The sequence below is a fragment of the Bos indicus x Bos taurus genome, chromosome 12, assembly GCF_003369695.1.
Source record: "Bos indicus x Bos taurus breed Angus x Brahman F1 hybrid chromosome 12, Bos_hybrid_MaternalHap_v2.0, whole genome shotgun sequence".
Lineage (NCBI taxonomy): Eukaryota > Metazoa > Chordata > Mammalia > Artiodactyla > Bovidae > Bos > Bos indicus x Bos taurus.
Genome location: NC_040087.1, coordinates 69,904,419 through 69,920,496, shown reverse-complemented (window position 1 = coordinate 69,920,496; position 16,078 = coordinate 69,904,419). Strand labels below are relative to the sequence as shown.

Sequence of the window (16,078 nt, the reverse complement as noted above, 5' to 3'; positions counted from 1 at the left end):
AGAGAGAGAGAGATAAATACTGTATGATATTGTTTATAAGTGGAGCCTAAAAATACAATAAACTAGTGAATAAAACAAAAGAGAAATAGGCTCACAGATACAGAGAACAAACTAGTGGTTACCAGTGAAGTGGGGGAGCCATATAGTGATGGGGGAGTGGGAGGTACAAACTATTGGGAGTAAGGTAGCCTACAATGATATATAGTACAACACAGGGAATGCAGCCAGTATCTTATAATAACTCTAAACGGAGTGTAATCTTTAAATATCATATAAAATTTTCTAAAAAATGGAAAAAGAAACAATTCCTTAAGGCTAATCAAGTAGGCAAATTAATGCCTTTGGAAAATGTTTACTTTCATGTAAGAAACATGCCCCCCTGGAGAAGGGCATGGCAACCCATTCCAGTATTCTTGCCTGGAGAATTTCATAGACAGAGGAGCCTGGCAGGTTACAGTCCATGGAGTCGCAAAGAGTTGGACATGACTGAGCAACTAAGACTGTCACTTTCACTTTCAAGCAGTATGCCAGGAAGGGTCCAATTTCTCAAAGGCAACATTCCAAAGAACTAGTGGGTAGAGAAAGGAAACCAGTTGGACAATGGCTTACATGTGGAACAAAGAGTAAACTTTGAGTAAAACATCACCTCACAACTAATATAAGAGTTTCATAGTGTACTTCTGGTGAAATTTCCTATTTATTTATTTATAGGAGTTAAACATGATCTGCAAAGACAAACTTCTAGACAATTTGTAGGGAAACCTGAGTATTCATCTTCTAAATAGAAGGAGGTGCAATAGAATAACAAACATGATGATTGAGGACAAGGAAGATGCTTGACTGGAGTGTATGGGCATCGTTGCATTTCCACATCAACTAGGAACAAATTAGCTTATGTTCTACAGTCTATGACTGACAGTGACATGCCAGACCCCCAGTTTCACACTTGTTGTTGTTCTTCAATTGCTCAGTAATGTCAGACTCTTTGCAACCCCATGGACTGCAGCACATCAGGCTGTCCTGTCCATCAACAATTCCCGGAGCTTGTTCATCCTCATGTCCATGGAGTTGGTGATGCCATTTAACCATCTCATCTTCTGTCACCCCCTTCTCCTCCTGCCCTCAATCTTTGCCAACAACAGGGTTTTTCCAACAAGTCAGCTCTTCGCATCAGGTAGCCTAAGTGTTGGAGTTTCAGCTTTAGCATCAGTCCTTCCAATGAACATTCAGGATTGATTTCCTTTAGGATTGACTGGTTTGATTTCCTTGCAGTCCAAGGGACTCTCAAGAGTCTTCTCCAACACCACAGTTCAAAAGCATCAATTCTTTGGTGCTCAGCTTTCTTTATGGTCCAACTCTCATATACCTACATGACTACTGGAAAAAAAAAAAAAAAACATAGCTTTGACTAGACCTTTGTTGGTAAAGTAATGTCTTTGCTTTTCAATATGCTGTCTAGGTTGGTCATAGCTTTTCTTCCAAGGAGCAAGTGCCTTTTAATTTCAAGGTTGTAATCATCTGTGGTGATTTTGGAGACCCCCACCCAAAAAAATAAATAAATAAATAAAGTCTGAAACTGTTTCCATTATTTCCCCATCTGTCATGAAGCGATGTGACTGGATGCCATGATCTTTGTTTTTTGAATGCTGAGTTTTAGCCAGCTTTTTTTTTTATTAACTTTACAATATTGTATTGGTTTTGCCATATATCAACATGAATCTGCCACAGGTATACACGTGTTCCCCATCCTGAACCCTCTTCCCTCCACGTACCATCACTCTGGGTTGTCCCAGTGCACCAGCCCCAAGCATCCAGTATCGTGCATCGAACCTGGACTGGTGACTCATTTCATATATGACACTATACATGTTTCAATGCCATTCTCCCAAATCATCCCACCCTCTCTCTCTCCCACAGAGTCCAAAAGATTGTTCTATACATCAGTGTCTCTTTTGCTGTCTCGTATACAGGGTTATTGTTACCATCTTCTAAATTCCATATATATGCATTAGTATACTGTATTGGTGTTTTTCTTTCTGGCTTACTTCATTCTGTATAATAGGTTTAGCCAGCTTTTGAACTCTCCTCTTTAACTTTCATCAAGAAGCTCTTTAGTTTCTCTTTGCTTTCTTCCATAAGGGTGGTGTCATCTACATATTTGAGGTTATTGATATTTCTCCCAGAAGTCTTGATTTCAACTTGTGCTTCATTCAGCGTGGCATTTTCCATGATGTGCCCTGCTGCTTCTGCTGCTGCTGCTACTAAGTCGCTTCAGTCATGTCCGACTCTGTGCAACCCCATAGACAGCAGACCACCAGGGTCCTCCGTCCCTGGGATTCTCCAGGCAAGAATACTGGAGTGGTTTGCCATTTCCTTCTCCAATGCACGAAAGTGAAAAGTGAAAGTGAAGTCGCTCAGTCGTGTCTGACTCTTAGCGACCCCATAGGCAGCAGCCTACCAGGCTCCTCCACCCATGGGATTTTCCAGGCAAGAGTACTGGAGTGGGGTGCCATTGCCTTCTCCGGATGTATTCTAAATAGAAGTTAAATAACAAGGGTGACAATATACAGCCTTGACGTACTCCTTTACCAATTTGGAATCAGCCCATTGTTCCATGTCCAGTTCTAACTGTAGCTTCTTGACCTGCATACAGGTTTCTCAGGAGGCAGGTATGGTGTTCTGGTATTCCCATCACTTAAAAAACTTTCCAGAGTTTGTTGTGATCCACAAAGTAAACGGCTTTAGTGTAGTCAATGAAGTTGAAGTAGATGTTTTCTGGAATTCTCTTGCATTTTCTATGATTCAACGTATGTTGGCAATTTGATCTCTGGTTCCTCTGCCTTTGCTAACTCTAGCTTGAAAATCTGGAAGTTTTTGGTTCATGTACTGTTGAAGCCTAGGTTGGAGAGTTTTGTGCATTACTTTGCTAGCATGTGAAATGAGTGCAATTGTGCAATAGTTTGAACATTATTTGGCATTGCCTTTCTTTGGGATTGGTATGAAAACTGACCTTTTCCAGTGCTATGGCCACAGCTGAGTTTTCCAAATTTGCTGGCATACAGAGTGCAGCATTTTAGCAGCAGTATCTTTTACGATTTGAAACAGCTCAGCTGGAAAAAAGTGGTCCACTGGAGAAGGAAATGCAAACCATTTCAGCATTCTTGCCTTGAGAATCCCGTGAACAGTATGAAAAGGCAAAATGATTTGACACTAAAAAATGAACTCCCCAGGTCAGTGCATACCCAACATGCTACTGGAGAAGAGCGAAGAAATAGCTCCAGAAGGAATGAAGAGGCTGAGCCAAAGTGAAAACAGAGCCCCATTGTGGATGTGTCTAGTGGTGAAAGGAAAGTCCAATGCTGTAAAAAGCAATATTACATAAGAACCTAGAATGTTAGGTCCATGAATCGGGTTCACATAGCCCAAAGATTAACAAGACTCTGCTCAAAAAAGGCTGAGGAAAGATATCTTTAATTTGCTAAGAAAAGTATTCCTAAAAAATAGACGTTTCAGATAAGTAGCAACCAAGTAAAAGAAGTGCTTGTTTTCATTTAAATTGCTTGGTTTTATCTTTCAATGAGGATTTTGTTTATTTTTAATGAAATATATATATATATATATATATGTGCACAAGATGTTTGACATAAATGTACACTGGGAAATGATTACTATAGTTAAAACAGTTAACATATCCATTGCCTCATGTACTTATCTTTTTTTGTGTGCAGTGAAAACACCTATAATCTCTCTCTCAGAATATTTCAAATATACAACATGGTTAAATAAGGATTTTTTTTTTAATGAAACAGCCCAGGACAGAGATATCTAAGATCTCATTTATCAAGAGCTTTCCAGCACATGACACTGATGTATCTGTGGCAGTTCATTTGTAAAGACATTGAAATACTTAACTCCTTTTATACTAGATAAGACTAGAGTAAAACAGAATAATTTTACAGCATTTCTCAATACAAAAACACTAGAAACATCAAACCAGATTTTATTAAAGCTGCTATAATGCATACTAAAAAAAAAGCAAATATTGTATTAAGAAAATAACTTCAATGAATAGCAACATAAATGCCCTCTAAAATTGCTAAAAACAAATTAAAATTTCAAGTTTTCTCCCAAACAGCCATTTTCTTTAATATTATCAAAAACAATCAGAACTACAGAAGATCATGAGTGAGTCTAATTTGGCACAGATTTCACTTATATTTTTATTTAGTAAGCACAATTATATTAAACATGACTAAATGCATCATGTAAAATATAATCATTTATTTTATTAAAAACATATTTTTCTCCTAAATTTAATGTTATAGATACAATCACTGAAGTCACTTTTAAACACAACTTTGATGTAAATGAAGGTTTAAATGAAAAACAACAAAATTTCCATGAATACCACAATAAGATTTAGGCAAGAAAACATTGAAAATCAGTTTGATAATTTTGATACCTATTTTTTAATTAGTTTCAATATAAGTTTAATGGGTATTATGCACCAGCCTATGCATAAAGTTATCAAAGGCAGCCCTGGTCTGATCTCCAAACAAAACTTTTCATTATATATTGGTAAAGTTTGCTCAAACAACAACAAATTGGCTTGAAACAAATATCGAGTATCTCTGGCAAGGAGTAAATGACACCAGTTACAAAATTTTTAATCTACAGAGAACTTTCCCCAAATGTTTCTGATTCTCCAGAGGAGGTACAAACTTTTGTACCAAATGACACTTACCTTGCAGTAAATCATATGGCACATGGCTACTCTTAATCTCATTCCTATACGCTGAACGTAATAGAAGCAAAAGTGCACCAGAATTGACCAAATGAAAAGGCAGAGATTCAGTACAGCAGTGTAGCCATAGGTTTTGAACAAAACCCCAGAATCAGAGGGATCAAACTTTTGAAAATGAGTAAGTAAATCCTCAAAATATCTCGGTAATAGTACTCTGAAGGTTTCCTAAAAGGAAAGGAAAAGAAACCTTAATTAGAAATACAAGCCATATCAGTTTTTCTTATCACAAGCTTCACTTTTTTTAATTTAATTTTTTCTGTGGTTCAGTTGCTAAGTCATGTCCATTGCTTTGTAACCCCATGGACTGCAGCATGCCGGGCTTTCCTGCCCTTAACTATCTCTCAGAATTTGCTCAAACTCATGTCCATTGAGTCAGTGATGCCATTTAACTATCTCATCCTCTGTCGCCCCCTTCTCCTTGTGCCCTCAATCTTTCCTAGCATCAAGGTCTTTTCCAGTGAGTTGACTCTTTGCATCAGGTGGCCAAAGAATTGGAGCTTCAGCTTCAGCATCAGTCCTTCCAATAAATATTCAGGATTGATTTCCTTTAGGATTGACTGCTTTGATCTCCTTGAAGTCAAAGGGACTCTTTAGAGTCTTCTCCAGCACCACAGTTTGAAAGCATTAATTCTTCAGTGCTCAACCTTCTTTATGGTCCAACTCTCACATCTATACATGACTACTGGAAAAACCAAAGCTTTGACTATGTGGACCTTTACTGGCACAGTAAAGTATAGTTAATTTCCAATGCTATGTTAGTTTCAGGTGTACAGCAAAGTGATTCAGTTATACATATACATATATCTATTCTTTTTCAGATTCTTTTCCCATATAGGCTATCACAGATTATTGAGTAGAGGTCCCTGTGCTACACAGTGCTGTCTGCTCACTGTGTGATGCTTTGCAACCTTATGGACTGTAGCCTGCCAGGCTCCACTGTCCATGGGATTCTCCAGGCAAGAATACTAGAGTGGGTTGCCACTTCCCCTTAGGGGATCTTCCTGACCCAGGGATCAAAACCACATCTCCTGCATCTCCTGCATTAGCAGGTGGATACTTCACTACTAAACCACGAGGGAAGCCCAATGCTACACAGTAGGTCCTTGTTAACTATTAGTATCAATTTCATATATAGTAGTGTGTATATATTCACCTCAAAGTCCTAATTTATTCTTCCCTCTGCCTTTCCCCTTTGAAAACTGTGCTTGAAGTCTGTTTGGAACAACGTTCATTTGTATCATTTTTTTAGATTCCACACATAATTGATACCATATGATATTTGTCCTTCTCTATCTGACTTACTTCACTCAGTGTTATAATCTCTAAGCCCAACCGTGTGGTTGCAAATGGTATTATTTCATTCTTTTTGGTGACTGAATAATATTTCATTGTATATACATACCACATCTTCTTTATCCATTTCTCTGTCAATAGACTTTTATATTGCTTCCAGACTATTGTAAATAGTGAAGCAATGAACACTGAGGTGCATGTCTCTTTTCAAATTAAGGTTTCCTCCAGATACATGCCCAGTAGAGGGATTGCTGGATCATGTGGTAGTTCTATTTTTTTAGTTTTTTTGAGGAACCTCCAATCTCACCAACAGTGTAGGAGGTTTCCTTTCTCTCCACATCTTCTCCAGCATTTATTATTTACAGACTTTTTCATGATGGTTATTCTGACTGGTGTCAGGTGACAACTCATAGTTTGATTTGCATTTCTCTAATAATTAACAATGTTAAGCATCTTTTCATGTGCCTTTTGGCCATCTGTCTGTTTTCTTTTGACAAATGTCTATTTAGACCTTCTGCAAATTTTTTGATTGGGTGTATATATATATGTATGTATGTATGTATTTTGAGCTGCATAAGCTGTTATATATTTTGAACATCAATCCCTTGTCAATCACTTCATTTGCAAATATTTTCTCCCATTCTGTGGGTTGTCTTTTCATAAAAGGAGAAATCAACATTGGCACAAGAAAGTGGGGTACTTTAGCACTCCACTTACATCAATGGACAAACCATACAGACAGAACAATCAATAAGGAAACAGAGGCCTTAAATGACATATTAGACCATATGGACATAATTGATATTTATATGACATCCTATATGAATGCAGCAGAATACACATTCTCTTCAAGTGTACATGGAACATTCTCCAGGATAGCTAACATGCTGGGCCACAAAGCAACCCTCAATAAATTTAAGAACACTGAAATCATATCAAGCATCTTATCCAACCACAACATTATGGATTACAAATCAACTACAAGGGAAAAACTGTTAAAAAAAAAAAAAAAAAACTGATATGAAAGCTAAATAATATCTTACTAAGCAACCAATGCATCACTGAAGAAATCAAAAAGGAAACCAAAAAATACCTAGGGACAAATGAAAACAAAATGATCCTAAACCTATGGAATACAGCAAAAGCAGTTCTAAGAGGGCAGTTTATACTAATACAATCTTATCTCAGGAAACAAGAAAAATCTCAAATAAACAACCTAATCTTACACCTCAAGCAACTAGAGAAAGAAGTAAAAAAAAAAAAAATTCAAAGTTAGGAGAAGGGAAAAAATGATAAATATTAGTGCAGAAATGAATTAAATAGAGATAAGGAAAATAATAGAAAAGATCAATGAAACTAAAAGCTGGTTCATCAAAAATATAAGCAAAATTGATAAGCCTTTAACCAGACTTATCAAGAAAAAAAGGAAGAGGGCTCAAATCAACAAAGTTAGAAATGAAAAAGGAGACATTACAATGGACACTAAAGAAATACAAAGAAAGATGAGAGACTACTATAAGCAAATATATGCCAATAAAGTGGACAACCTCGAAGAAATGGACAAGTGTTTAGAAAAATAAAACCTTCCAAGATTGAATTTTGAACCAGGAAGAAGTAGAAAATATGAACAGACTAATCATAAGTACTGAAATTGAAACTGTGAGTAAAAACCTCCCAAAAAACAAAAGTCCAGGACCCGATGGCTTCACAGACAAAGATACCACAAAAAAAAAGAAAAGAAAAGAAAAGAAAATTACAAGCCAATCTCACTGATGAACATAGAAACAAAAATCCTCAACAAAATACTAGCAAATCAAATCCAACAACACATTAAAAATATCACACACCATGATCAAGTGGGATTTATCTCAGGGAGGCAAGGACTCTTCAGTATATGCAAATCAATCAATGTGATATATTATATTAACAAATTGAAGAATAAAAGCCATATGATCATCCCGATAGATGCAGAAAAAGCTTTCAACAAAATTTAACACCCATTTATGGTAAGAACTCTGCAGAAAGTGGGCATAAAGGGAACTTACCTAAACAAAATAAAGGCCATATGCCACAAACCCACAGCTAACATACTCAATGGTGAAAAGTTGAAAGTATTTCCTCTAAGATCAAGAACAAAAAAAGGATGTATATTCTTGTCACTCTTATTCAAAATAGTTTTTAAAGTCCTAGCCACAGCAATCAGAGAAGAAAAAGAAATAAAGGAATCTAAATTGGAAAAGAAGTAAAACTTTCACTGTTTGCAAATGACATGATACTATACATAGAAATTGCTAAAGCTGCTACCAGAAAACTACTAAAGCTCATCAATGAATTCAGTAAGCTTTCAAGAAACAAAATCAATACCCTTAAGTCTCTTGCATTTCTATACACAAACCAGCTTCACCTTTATTATTAGCATATTAAAATGGCATTTTCACAAAATGCTACACTCATGGCTAATCTAAAAGAAAAATATACAGATCTACTCTCTTCTATAAGACAAGCAGACAATAGCTTTAAACTTAAGCCAAAATTTTCCAAGGTAATAAATCCTTGGTACACTGTGTTTGGTACACTGTGGATGCTCAATAAATATTACATCCAGCGTTTTAGAACACATTTAGTGAAACACCAAGTGAGTCTTTGCCTAAGATGAATGAGGAAAAGGTGACAGAAGAAGGATAAGAGGTTTGCTTCCATATGAGCAAGCCCTGCTGGTAGCCTGCCCCTGTCCCCTGTAGTCTCAACATCCCAGCCCAACAGAAAAGTCAAGATGGCACATGTAGGCATGACACACTCCTGCTATCATCTTTTGCTTTAAGAGCCTTTATGAACTGACACATTGGAAAAAAACAGATACAATCTTTCCCAGCCAGAATTCCACATGTCAGCAGATCAAGATATCAGACTTTAGCTTTTGTTGGAGTATCACAAATAAACCAGGCTTGGGAGATTCCCAAACTCTCAGCTCCAGGTGGCACTGCATCAATATATCTCTAGACCTTAGAAGCTGGGATGTTCCTTGGAGTTAAAAGTTAAACACAGCAGAAGACAAGCTAAAAATAAAACATCCGTGGTTCTCCATCAGCCACACACTGCAGGTGTTGGTTTGGAAGAAATTATTTCTTCCCCAGAGCAAAAATTTAAAATACTAAACCAATAAGTTGGGAGGCATTAGGGCTTAACTCCTGAGTAAGACTTACAGAAAACAATTGTCTTTCCCCAAAGAAATAGCAACACTTGCCCACCCTGCCAAATAGCCACTCCACCAAACATCCTACTACTTCTTCCCTGTAGTCACACCTTGAGAAAGTACCCTTTTTCCCCAGGAAGGAAAATCAAACTCTCAACACGAATTCAAATCACAAAAAGTAAACACTTAGGCCCTCAACATCATTTCCTCCACAGACTTATCAAAAGACAAAATGCCAAAAGCTTGGAAATCTTTCTGGAATTCCATTTTGAGATAAATTTTTCCTTTAAGCAATCTCCTTACTAACACAGACAAGGTAAACAACTGGCAGGCCTGCTTTGATAGTTCTCTTCTGTTATCTGAAGTTGGGGAACCCATGCACAAGAGGAAGGGAAAGCAGAATCCAAAACACCAAACATAAGACAAAACTAACGAGCATTTTCTGCTCAGCCAACTAGTACCCAATCAGGATATTTACAGAAAGCTATCCTCATCCCTCAGATGGGTGTGACACTGAACCCCAACACTCCTGTTTTGTTGCACACACATGTTCACACCCTGTATCAACTGCTTTGTTTTCCAGGAGGTCACAGAAGTTTTCATCTACTATAGAGAAGTAGGGCTTCCCCAAAGGCTCAGCGTTAAAGAATCTGCCCGTAATGCAGGAGATGCAGCAGGAGCTGCAGGTTCGATCCCTGGGTCAGGAAGATCCCCTGGAGAAGGAAATGGCAACCCACTCCAGTAGTCTTGCCTAGAGAATCCCATGGACAGTGAAGCCTGGCAGGCTACCATCCATGGGGTTGCAAGAGTCAGGCACAACTTAGCAACTAAACAGCAACAATAGAGAAGTAAGCAAATAATGCTTAGTTAAATATGGGTAAGATGATCAAATCAGAGCAAGATGCTCAGTTCTCAAAAGCACAAAGGCTCACTATTACCTTTCCAGCATGCTTCATCATTCATTCCAAGGGGCATGAAAAGCTTAAAAGAGCCCCTCATACAATAGATGATAAAACACACTTTTTATAGAGTTTACTGAGGTGGAATGGGAGGCTTGCACAGAGAAGCAAGAATGTCAAACTGGACACATGCACAGTTCCAGCCCAGGTATGGCCAAGGACAGCCCAGTGCTGCAGCCTGCAAACCTGGGGCTCTCCACCAGAAGCCCAGCACTAACACCTGCCTTCCCAAACTGTCCTGAAACTTATGATTGTCTCTGGGAGTCACTGTTGCCTGTTACTCAGCTCTTTGATTTAGCCTAACATTGGTGTAATTATAAAAGAAAGTAAGAGCAATATCACCCACCAAAGAGCATACCGACAGATGCAACAAATTCGGGGGTGGGGGGGAGTGCAAATAAAGGTACGTCATTACTGCTTAAGTGTCAGGATTTTTATACTAAAAGGTATCATTTAATAACCCAGTTTAAAAAACAGTCTTATTAAAGAGTAATGCTAGTTCATGTCCCATAGCTTGAACTCCTCTGTCTATTCTTGATCCTGAACCTCAACTAGTAAGAAATACAACAGCTGAGAAAATAGTCACTATCAGACTTGAAACTAACCAGATAAGTAGGAACAAGGACAAAAATCATCCTCATAAATCCTTCACTTTTGACACGAATCTATGACCCAATGAAAATTCTTTCCACAAACCAACTAAAAATAGTTTTATTCCTTCACAAGTATTCTTCACAACTGTAAAACCATACAAGATTTTTTTAAAGAGCCCAACTTAATTCCACAATGCTCATCATTCAAAGTTCTCTGAGAGTCTCAGAGTCTCTGAGGCAGACATTTCTTGATGGAGTCCTTCGTATTCAGCCTTCTAAAAGCATCATCTGTTTGACCCCATGTCTTGGTTCAGGGGAACTTCTTACACGTTTGGTGCTAGAATTTCCTCAGAGGGTACAATGCCTCCTCAGTGTTTCCCCATGAAACATTTCTTGCCCAATTCCATGATCAAAAAAAAGAAAGAAAGAAAACACAGGATATAGAAATAAGAAATCAGGCAAAGAAAGACTGCTTGAGTCAAACATAGGCAGAAAAGAGTGAGTTTGTGGGAAAATGAACAGGCAGTTAATCTTTAGAATGGGGAAAATGTGACAAGAGTAGAGTTTAGAAAGATCCAGAACTAAGGAGGAAAAGCAGTGAATCTGGGGAAATCATAACCATCAGGACCCTAGATATACTTTCACTCCTCTTTTACACAGTGGTCTTCATCCTGACTGCACCTTAGCATCACCTAGGGGAGCAATGCAGTTAAGAGCACTCAAAGAACTGAGACCTGCCTCCAGAATCTGCTTTAGGTTCAACTGGTTAAGGATGGATCCTGAAGTTCCCTCTCCATGAACAATTCTGGGTACAGGAACTAATCCCATGTAAGTATCTGCTATCCTCCTCTCCCACAATGTCATGGCATTTGAGCCTGGAAAAGCTACAGACATACTTACAAGTACCACAAAGGCTGACTGAATTGGTAGGTGGGTTGATTGGTTGGTTGATTCATTGGCTGTGCGTGGTCTTCATTACTGAAAATAAGCTTTCTCTAGTTGCAGCAAGCAGGGGCTAGTCTGTAGTTATAGTGCCCAGGCTTCTAATTGTGGTGGCTTCTCATGTTGCCTAGCACGGGCTCTTTGCACGTGGGTTTCCTTAGTTGTGGCTCCCAACCTCTAGAGCACAGGCTCAGTAGTTGTGGTGCAGTGGGGTTTAATTACCTTGTAGCACGTGGAATCTTTCCAGACCAGGGATAGAACCAGTGTCCCCTGCATTGGCAGGCTGATTCCTAACCACTGGAATGCCAGGGATGTCTATCACAAAGGGTTTTAATCAGAATTCAATATGACATATCATACTTCCAGAAAAATCTTTATGACCCCAAATCCTGAGGTTCCAATGATGAAATTAAGACCTTTCTGCACAGTAGGAAAAATTGAGTGTTCAGAAAACACTACATTCACAAAATGAAAAGATGAATCCAAATGGGTTTGTTAAGTTGCCTCTAAAAGGAGAAGGAATTAGAACGGAACAAGGATATCACCTTTTTTTAAAAAAAGTAGCTCTTCTGCTGATTTAACTTTGGAAGCATGAAACCATTATACAGAATTATAATTACAAAACAACTAATTTTTTAAAAAGCAACTCCTAAAATCTCAAAGTGAAACAAAAGTAACTAAATATATACTCATCCAATTGGTTGGCAGAGCCATATTAAAAAGAACTATTTTTAAATGATTTTAAAACAAAATAATTTGAAAATGTACCCTCTGTGTGAGATATCTACTTAAACAGAATATGAACTGCAAAAAAATTCTAAAACTCTTTTGAGAAGTCACATTATGGGTGATAATGTTCATATCATAAGGTAAAACACTTGAATATAATTATATTGCTATCATTGAAAACTGGGGTTAGATATGGGACAACAGAGAATAGATGACAGGAAAAAAGAGATATATTATAGATTTAAGAGAAATGAGATGAAGAAAAAACACTAATGTCCTGAATCTGATTTGAATTGGAAATACTCATGTAGACTCATGATATGTTTACCTTAAAAAAAAAAAAAATGTATTCTACAGCTTCCCTGGTGGTCTACTGGTTAGAAATTCACCTGCCAAATACAGGAGACTCTGGTTCTATTTCTGACCCAGGGAGATTCCACATGCCAGAGTGTAACTAAGCCCATGTGCCACAACTACTGAAGCCTGAGTGCCCTAGAGCCTGTACTCTGCAACAAGAGAAGCCACCACAGTGAGAAGCCCACACACCACAACCAGAGAGTAGCCCCCATTCACAGCAACCAGAGAAAAGCCCACACAGCAACAAAGACCCAGCACAACCAAAAATAAAAATAAACCAAATTAAAAAACTGTTAAATGTATTCTCTCTTTGTCCAATCAAAAAGCTGAGAAGCAATAAACAACTAAGCAGCAAGGAGCAACTCTAGTGCTCAGACTATAAACTTTAGATACCATTTCCCACCAAAAGGAGCCAGAGTTGCTTGAAGAAATTCTGATACCAGGGCTGGGGGAAAAGCTGTACAAGATGAACTAGAAATATCTTGTCACACCAGAAAGGAAAAAAGGCTAGCTAAGCCTACTAGAATATGTACAAAAGACTTAGGACCCAACCTGGATGGACTCCCACTGGCCAAAGATGGCCAAAGTTTGGCTTAAGCATAACAACTGTAATCATCATAACAACTGAAGCACATCAGAAATGCTTAAATACTCTGGGGCTTCACAAAACAACAAAATAAATAACAACGGCACAAAATTCATTATCTCCAGAGGAGAAGCAACTCACTATTTTGAAAACTAGTTTTTAAAATGTAAAAACAGGCAGTTCAAGATGGCAGAATAGAAGGACATGCACTCATCTTCCCCTGCAAGAGCACCAAAATTGCAACTCACTGCTGAACAACTATTGACAGGAGGATGCTGGAACATACCAAAAAAAAAAAAAAAAAGATACCCCACATCCAAAGACAAAGCAAGACCCGGGTTCGAGCCCTGGGTTGGGAAGATCCCCTGGAGAAGGAAATGGCAATGCACTCCAAGACTATTGCCTGGAAAATCCCATGGACAGGGGAGCCTGGTAGACTACAGTCCATGGGGTCGCAAAAAGTCGGACACGATTGAGCGACTTCACTTCACTTCACCTCACTCACTTAATACCATTTTGTCATGATTGGTCAACAGAAAAATAATACTCTATATCATGAAAACTACAATTTAATAGAAAAAACTTGTTACCACTTTTGTTTTGTTTTGTTTTTAATTTTATTATTATTATTGTTATTTACTTTACAATATTGTATTGGTTTTGCCATACATCAACATGCATCCACCATGGGTGTACACGTGTTCCCCACCCTGAACCCCTGCCTCCCACCTCCCTCTCCATACCATCCCCCTGGGTCATCCCAGTGCACCAGCCCCAAGCTTCCTGTATCCTTTTTTTAAATCCAGATGCATATCAGAATTATCTTGGATTTTTTCAAAAAATATAAATGTATAGGTATTGCTTTTTTTTCTCCAGAGCTTTAGATGTATCTCTAATGAACAGCCATGTTTAAAAATAACTGGACTGGAGGAGCCAAGATGGCGGAGGAGTAGGACGGGGAGAACACTTTCTCCCCCACAAATTCATCAAAAGAGCATTTAAACGTCGAATAAATTCCACAAAACAACTTCTGAATGCTGGCAGAGGACATCAGGCACCCAGAAAAGCAACCCAACTCTTCGAAAGGAGGTAGGAAAAAATATAAAAGACAAAAAAAGAGACAAAAGAGGGAGGGACGGAGTTCCATCCCAGGAAGGGAGTCTTAAAAAGAGAGAAGTTTCCAACCACCAGGAAACCTTCTCACTGCTGAATCTGTGCCGAGCTTTGGAAGCACAGAGGGCAACATAACAGGGAGAAAAAATAAACAAGTAAAACTCACAGATTGCGAGCCTTATGGTAACTTCCCCAGCGGAGAAGCAGCACAGATGCCTGCACACGCCATTAGCAAGCGGGGGCTGGGCAGGGAGGCGTGGCGCCGGCTGCATCGCTTAGAGTAAGAATCTGGCCTGAATACCCTGAGCACTATCTGAGCGAAATAATTTGGGCTAGCAAACCAGACTGTGGGATATCTACCACGCGAAAAGCCAGCCCCAACCTAAGACACCGCCAGGCCCGCGCATGGAACAAAGGACTGAACAGAGATGGCCGGCTGCAAACCTTCCCCCTCCGGTGACAGGCAGCCAGAGCAGGAAGGGGGCAATCGCAGCCCCAGAGAGACATTATCTATAAAACTGTAAGCAGGCTTCTTTGCTAACTAAAACTTCTTGGGGGTCTGGATGGTCAACATCTGCCTGAGAAGGTGCGCCGGTTTTACACCAAGATAACCGAGTGGCGGGGAGGCGATAAGTCGCAGCATTGGAGTTCGCCAAACACCTCATCACCTGAGCTGCTCGGACCTGGGAAGAGCACAAAATGCAGGCCCAACTGAGTCTGCGCCTCTGAGGACTACCCGAGTGCCTGAACCTGAGCGGCTTGGACCTGGGAGGTACATGCAGCCCAGGGCTGGCCTCGGATTGTTCTCGGCGGAACAACCTAGAGCCCGAGCAGTGTGGGCAGGGAGGCTACACGCGCCGTGAGTGGGGGCAGACCCAGTGTGGCTGAGGCACTGCGAGCGCATGCCAGTGTTATTTGTTTGCAGCATCCCTCCCTCCCTCCCCACAGCGCGACTGAACAAGTGAGCCTAAAAAAAAAAAAAAGTTTCCCCCACCGTCCCCTTTGTGTCAGGGCGGAAGTCAGACACTGAAGAGACCAGCAAACAGAAGAAGTTATAACAGAGGGAAACGCCTTGGAAGCTACGGGCAATAGATTAAAACCCCGTGGTTACTACGGACTACATAGGAAGGGGCCTATAGATCTGGAGAAATATAAGTCGGACCAAGGAACTAGCCAAAAATGAACTGAACCCACAATACAACAAAACCAGAGAAAGTCCTAGATATATTTTTACTATTTTTACGATCTTTCTTTCTTTCTTTTTTTTAATTAAAAAAAAATTTTTAAGTCCTCTATTGTTCCTTTAATTTTCACTTTTATAACCTATTACTTTGCAAAAAAAAAAAAAAAAGACCCTATTTTTTTCTTCTTCAGCAAACTTCATATATATATATTTTATAATTTTTTGACCTTTTTTTTCTTTTCTTTAACATTGTATTTTTGAAATTCCAAACTCTACTCTAGTTTTTCAATTTTAGCTTTTTGGTATATGTTATCAATTTTGTACCT

The 16,078-nt window shown here is 38.9% G+C and overlaps 1 protein-coding gene across 1 annotated transcript in view; it reads right to left on the bottom strand.

Moving 5' to 3' along the window:
* LOC113902483 (multidrug resistance-associated protein 4-like) overlaps positions 1–16,078 on the bottom strand; it is a 365,222-nt gene that overhangs the window by 251,263 nt on the left and 97,881 nt on the right. Inside the window, exon 5 of the mRNA XM_027557817.1 lies at positions 4,745–4,969. Within this exon, the coding sequence (XP_027413618.1) occupies positions 4,745–4,969 (225 nt within the window). The remainder of the gene's footprint in view (positions 1–4,744; positions 4,970–16,078) is intronic.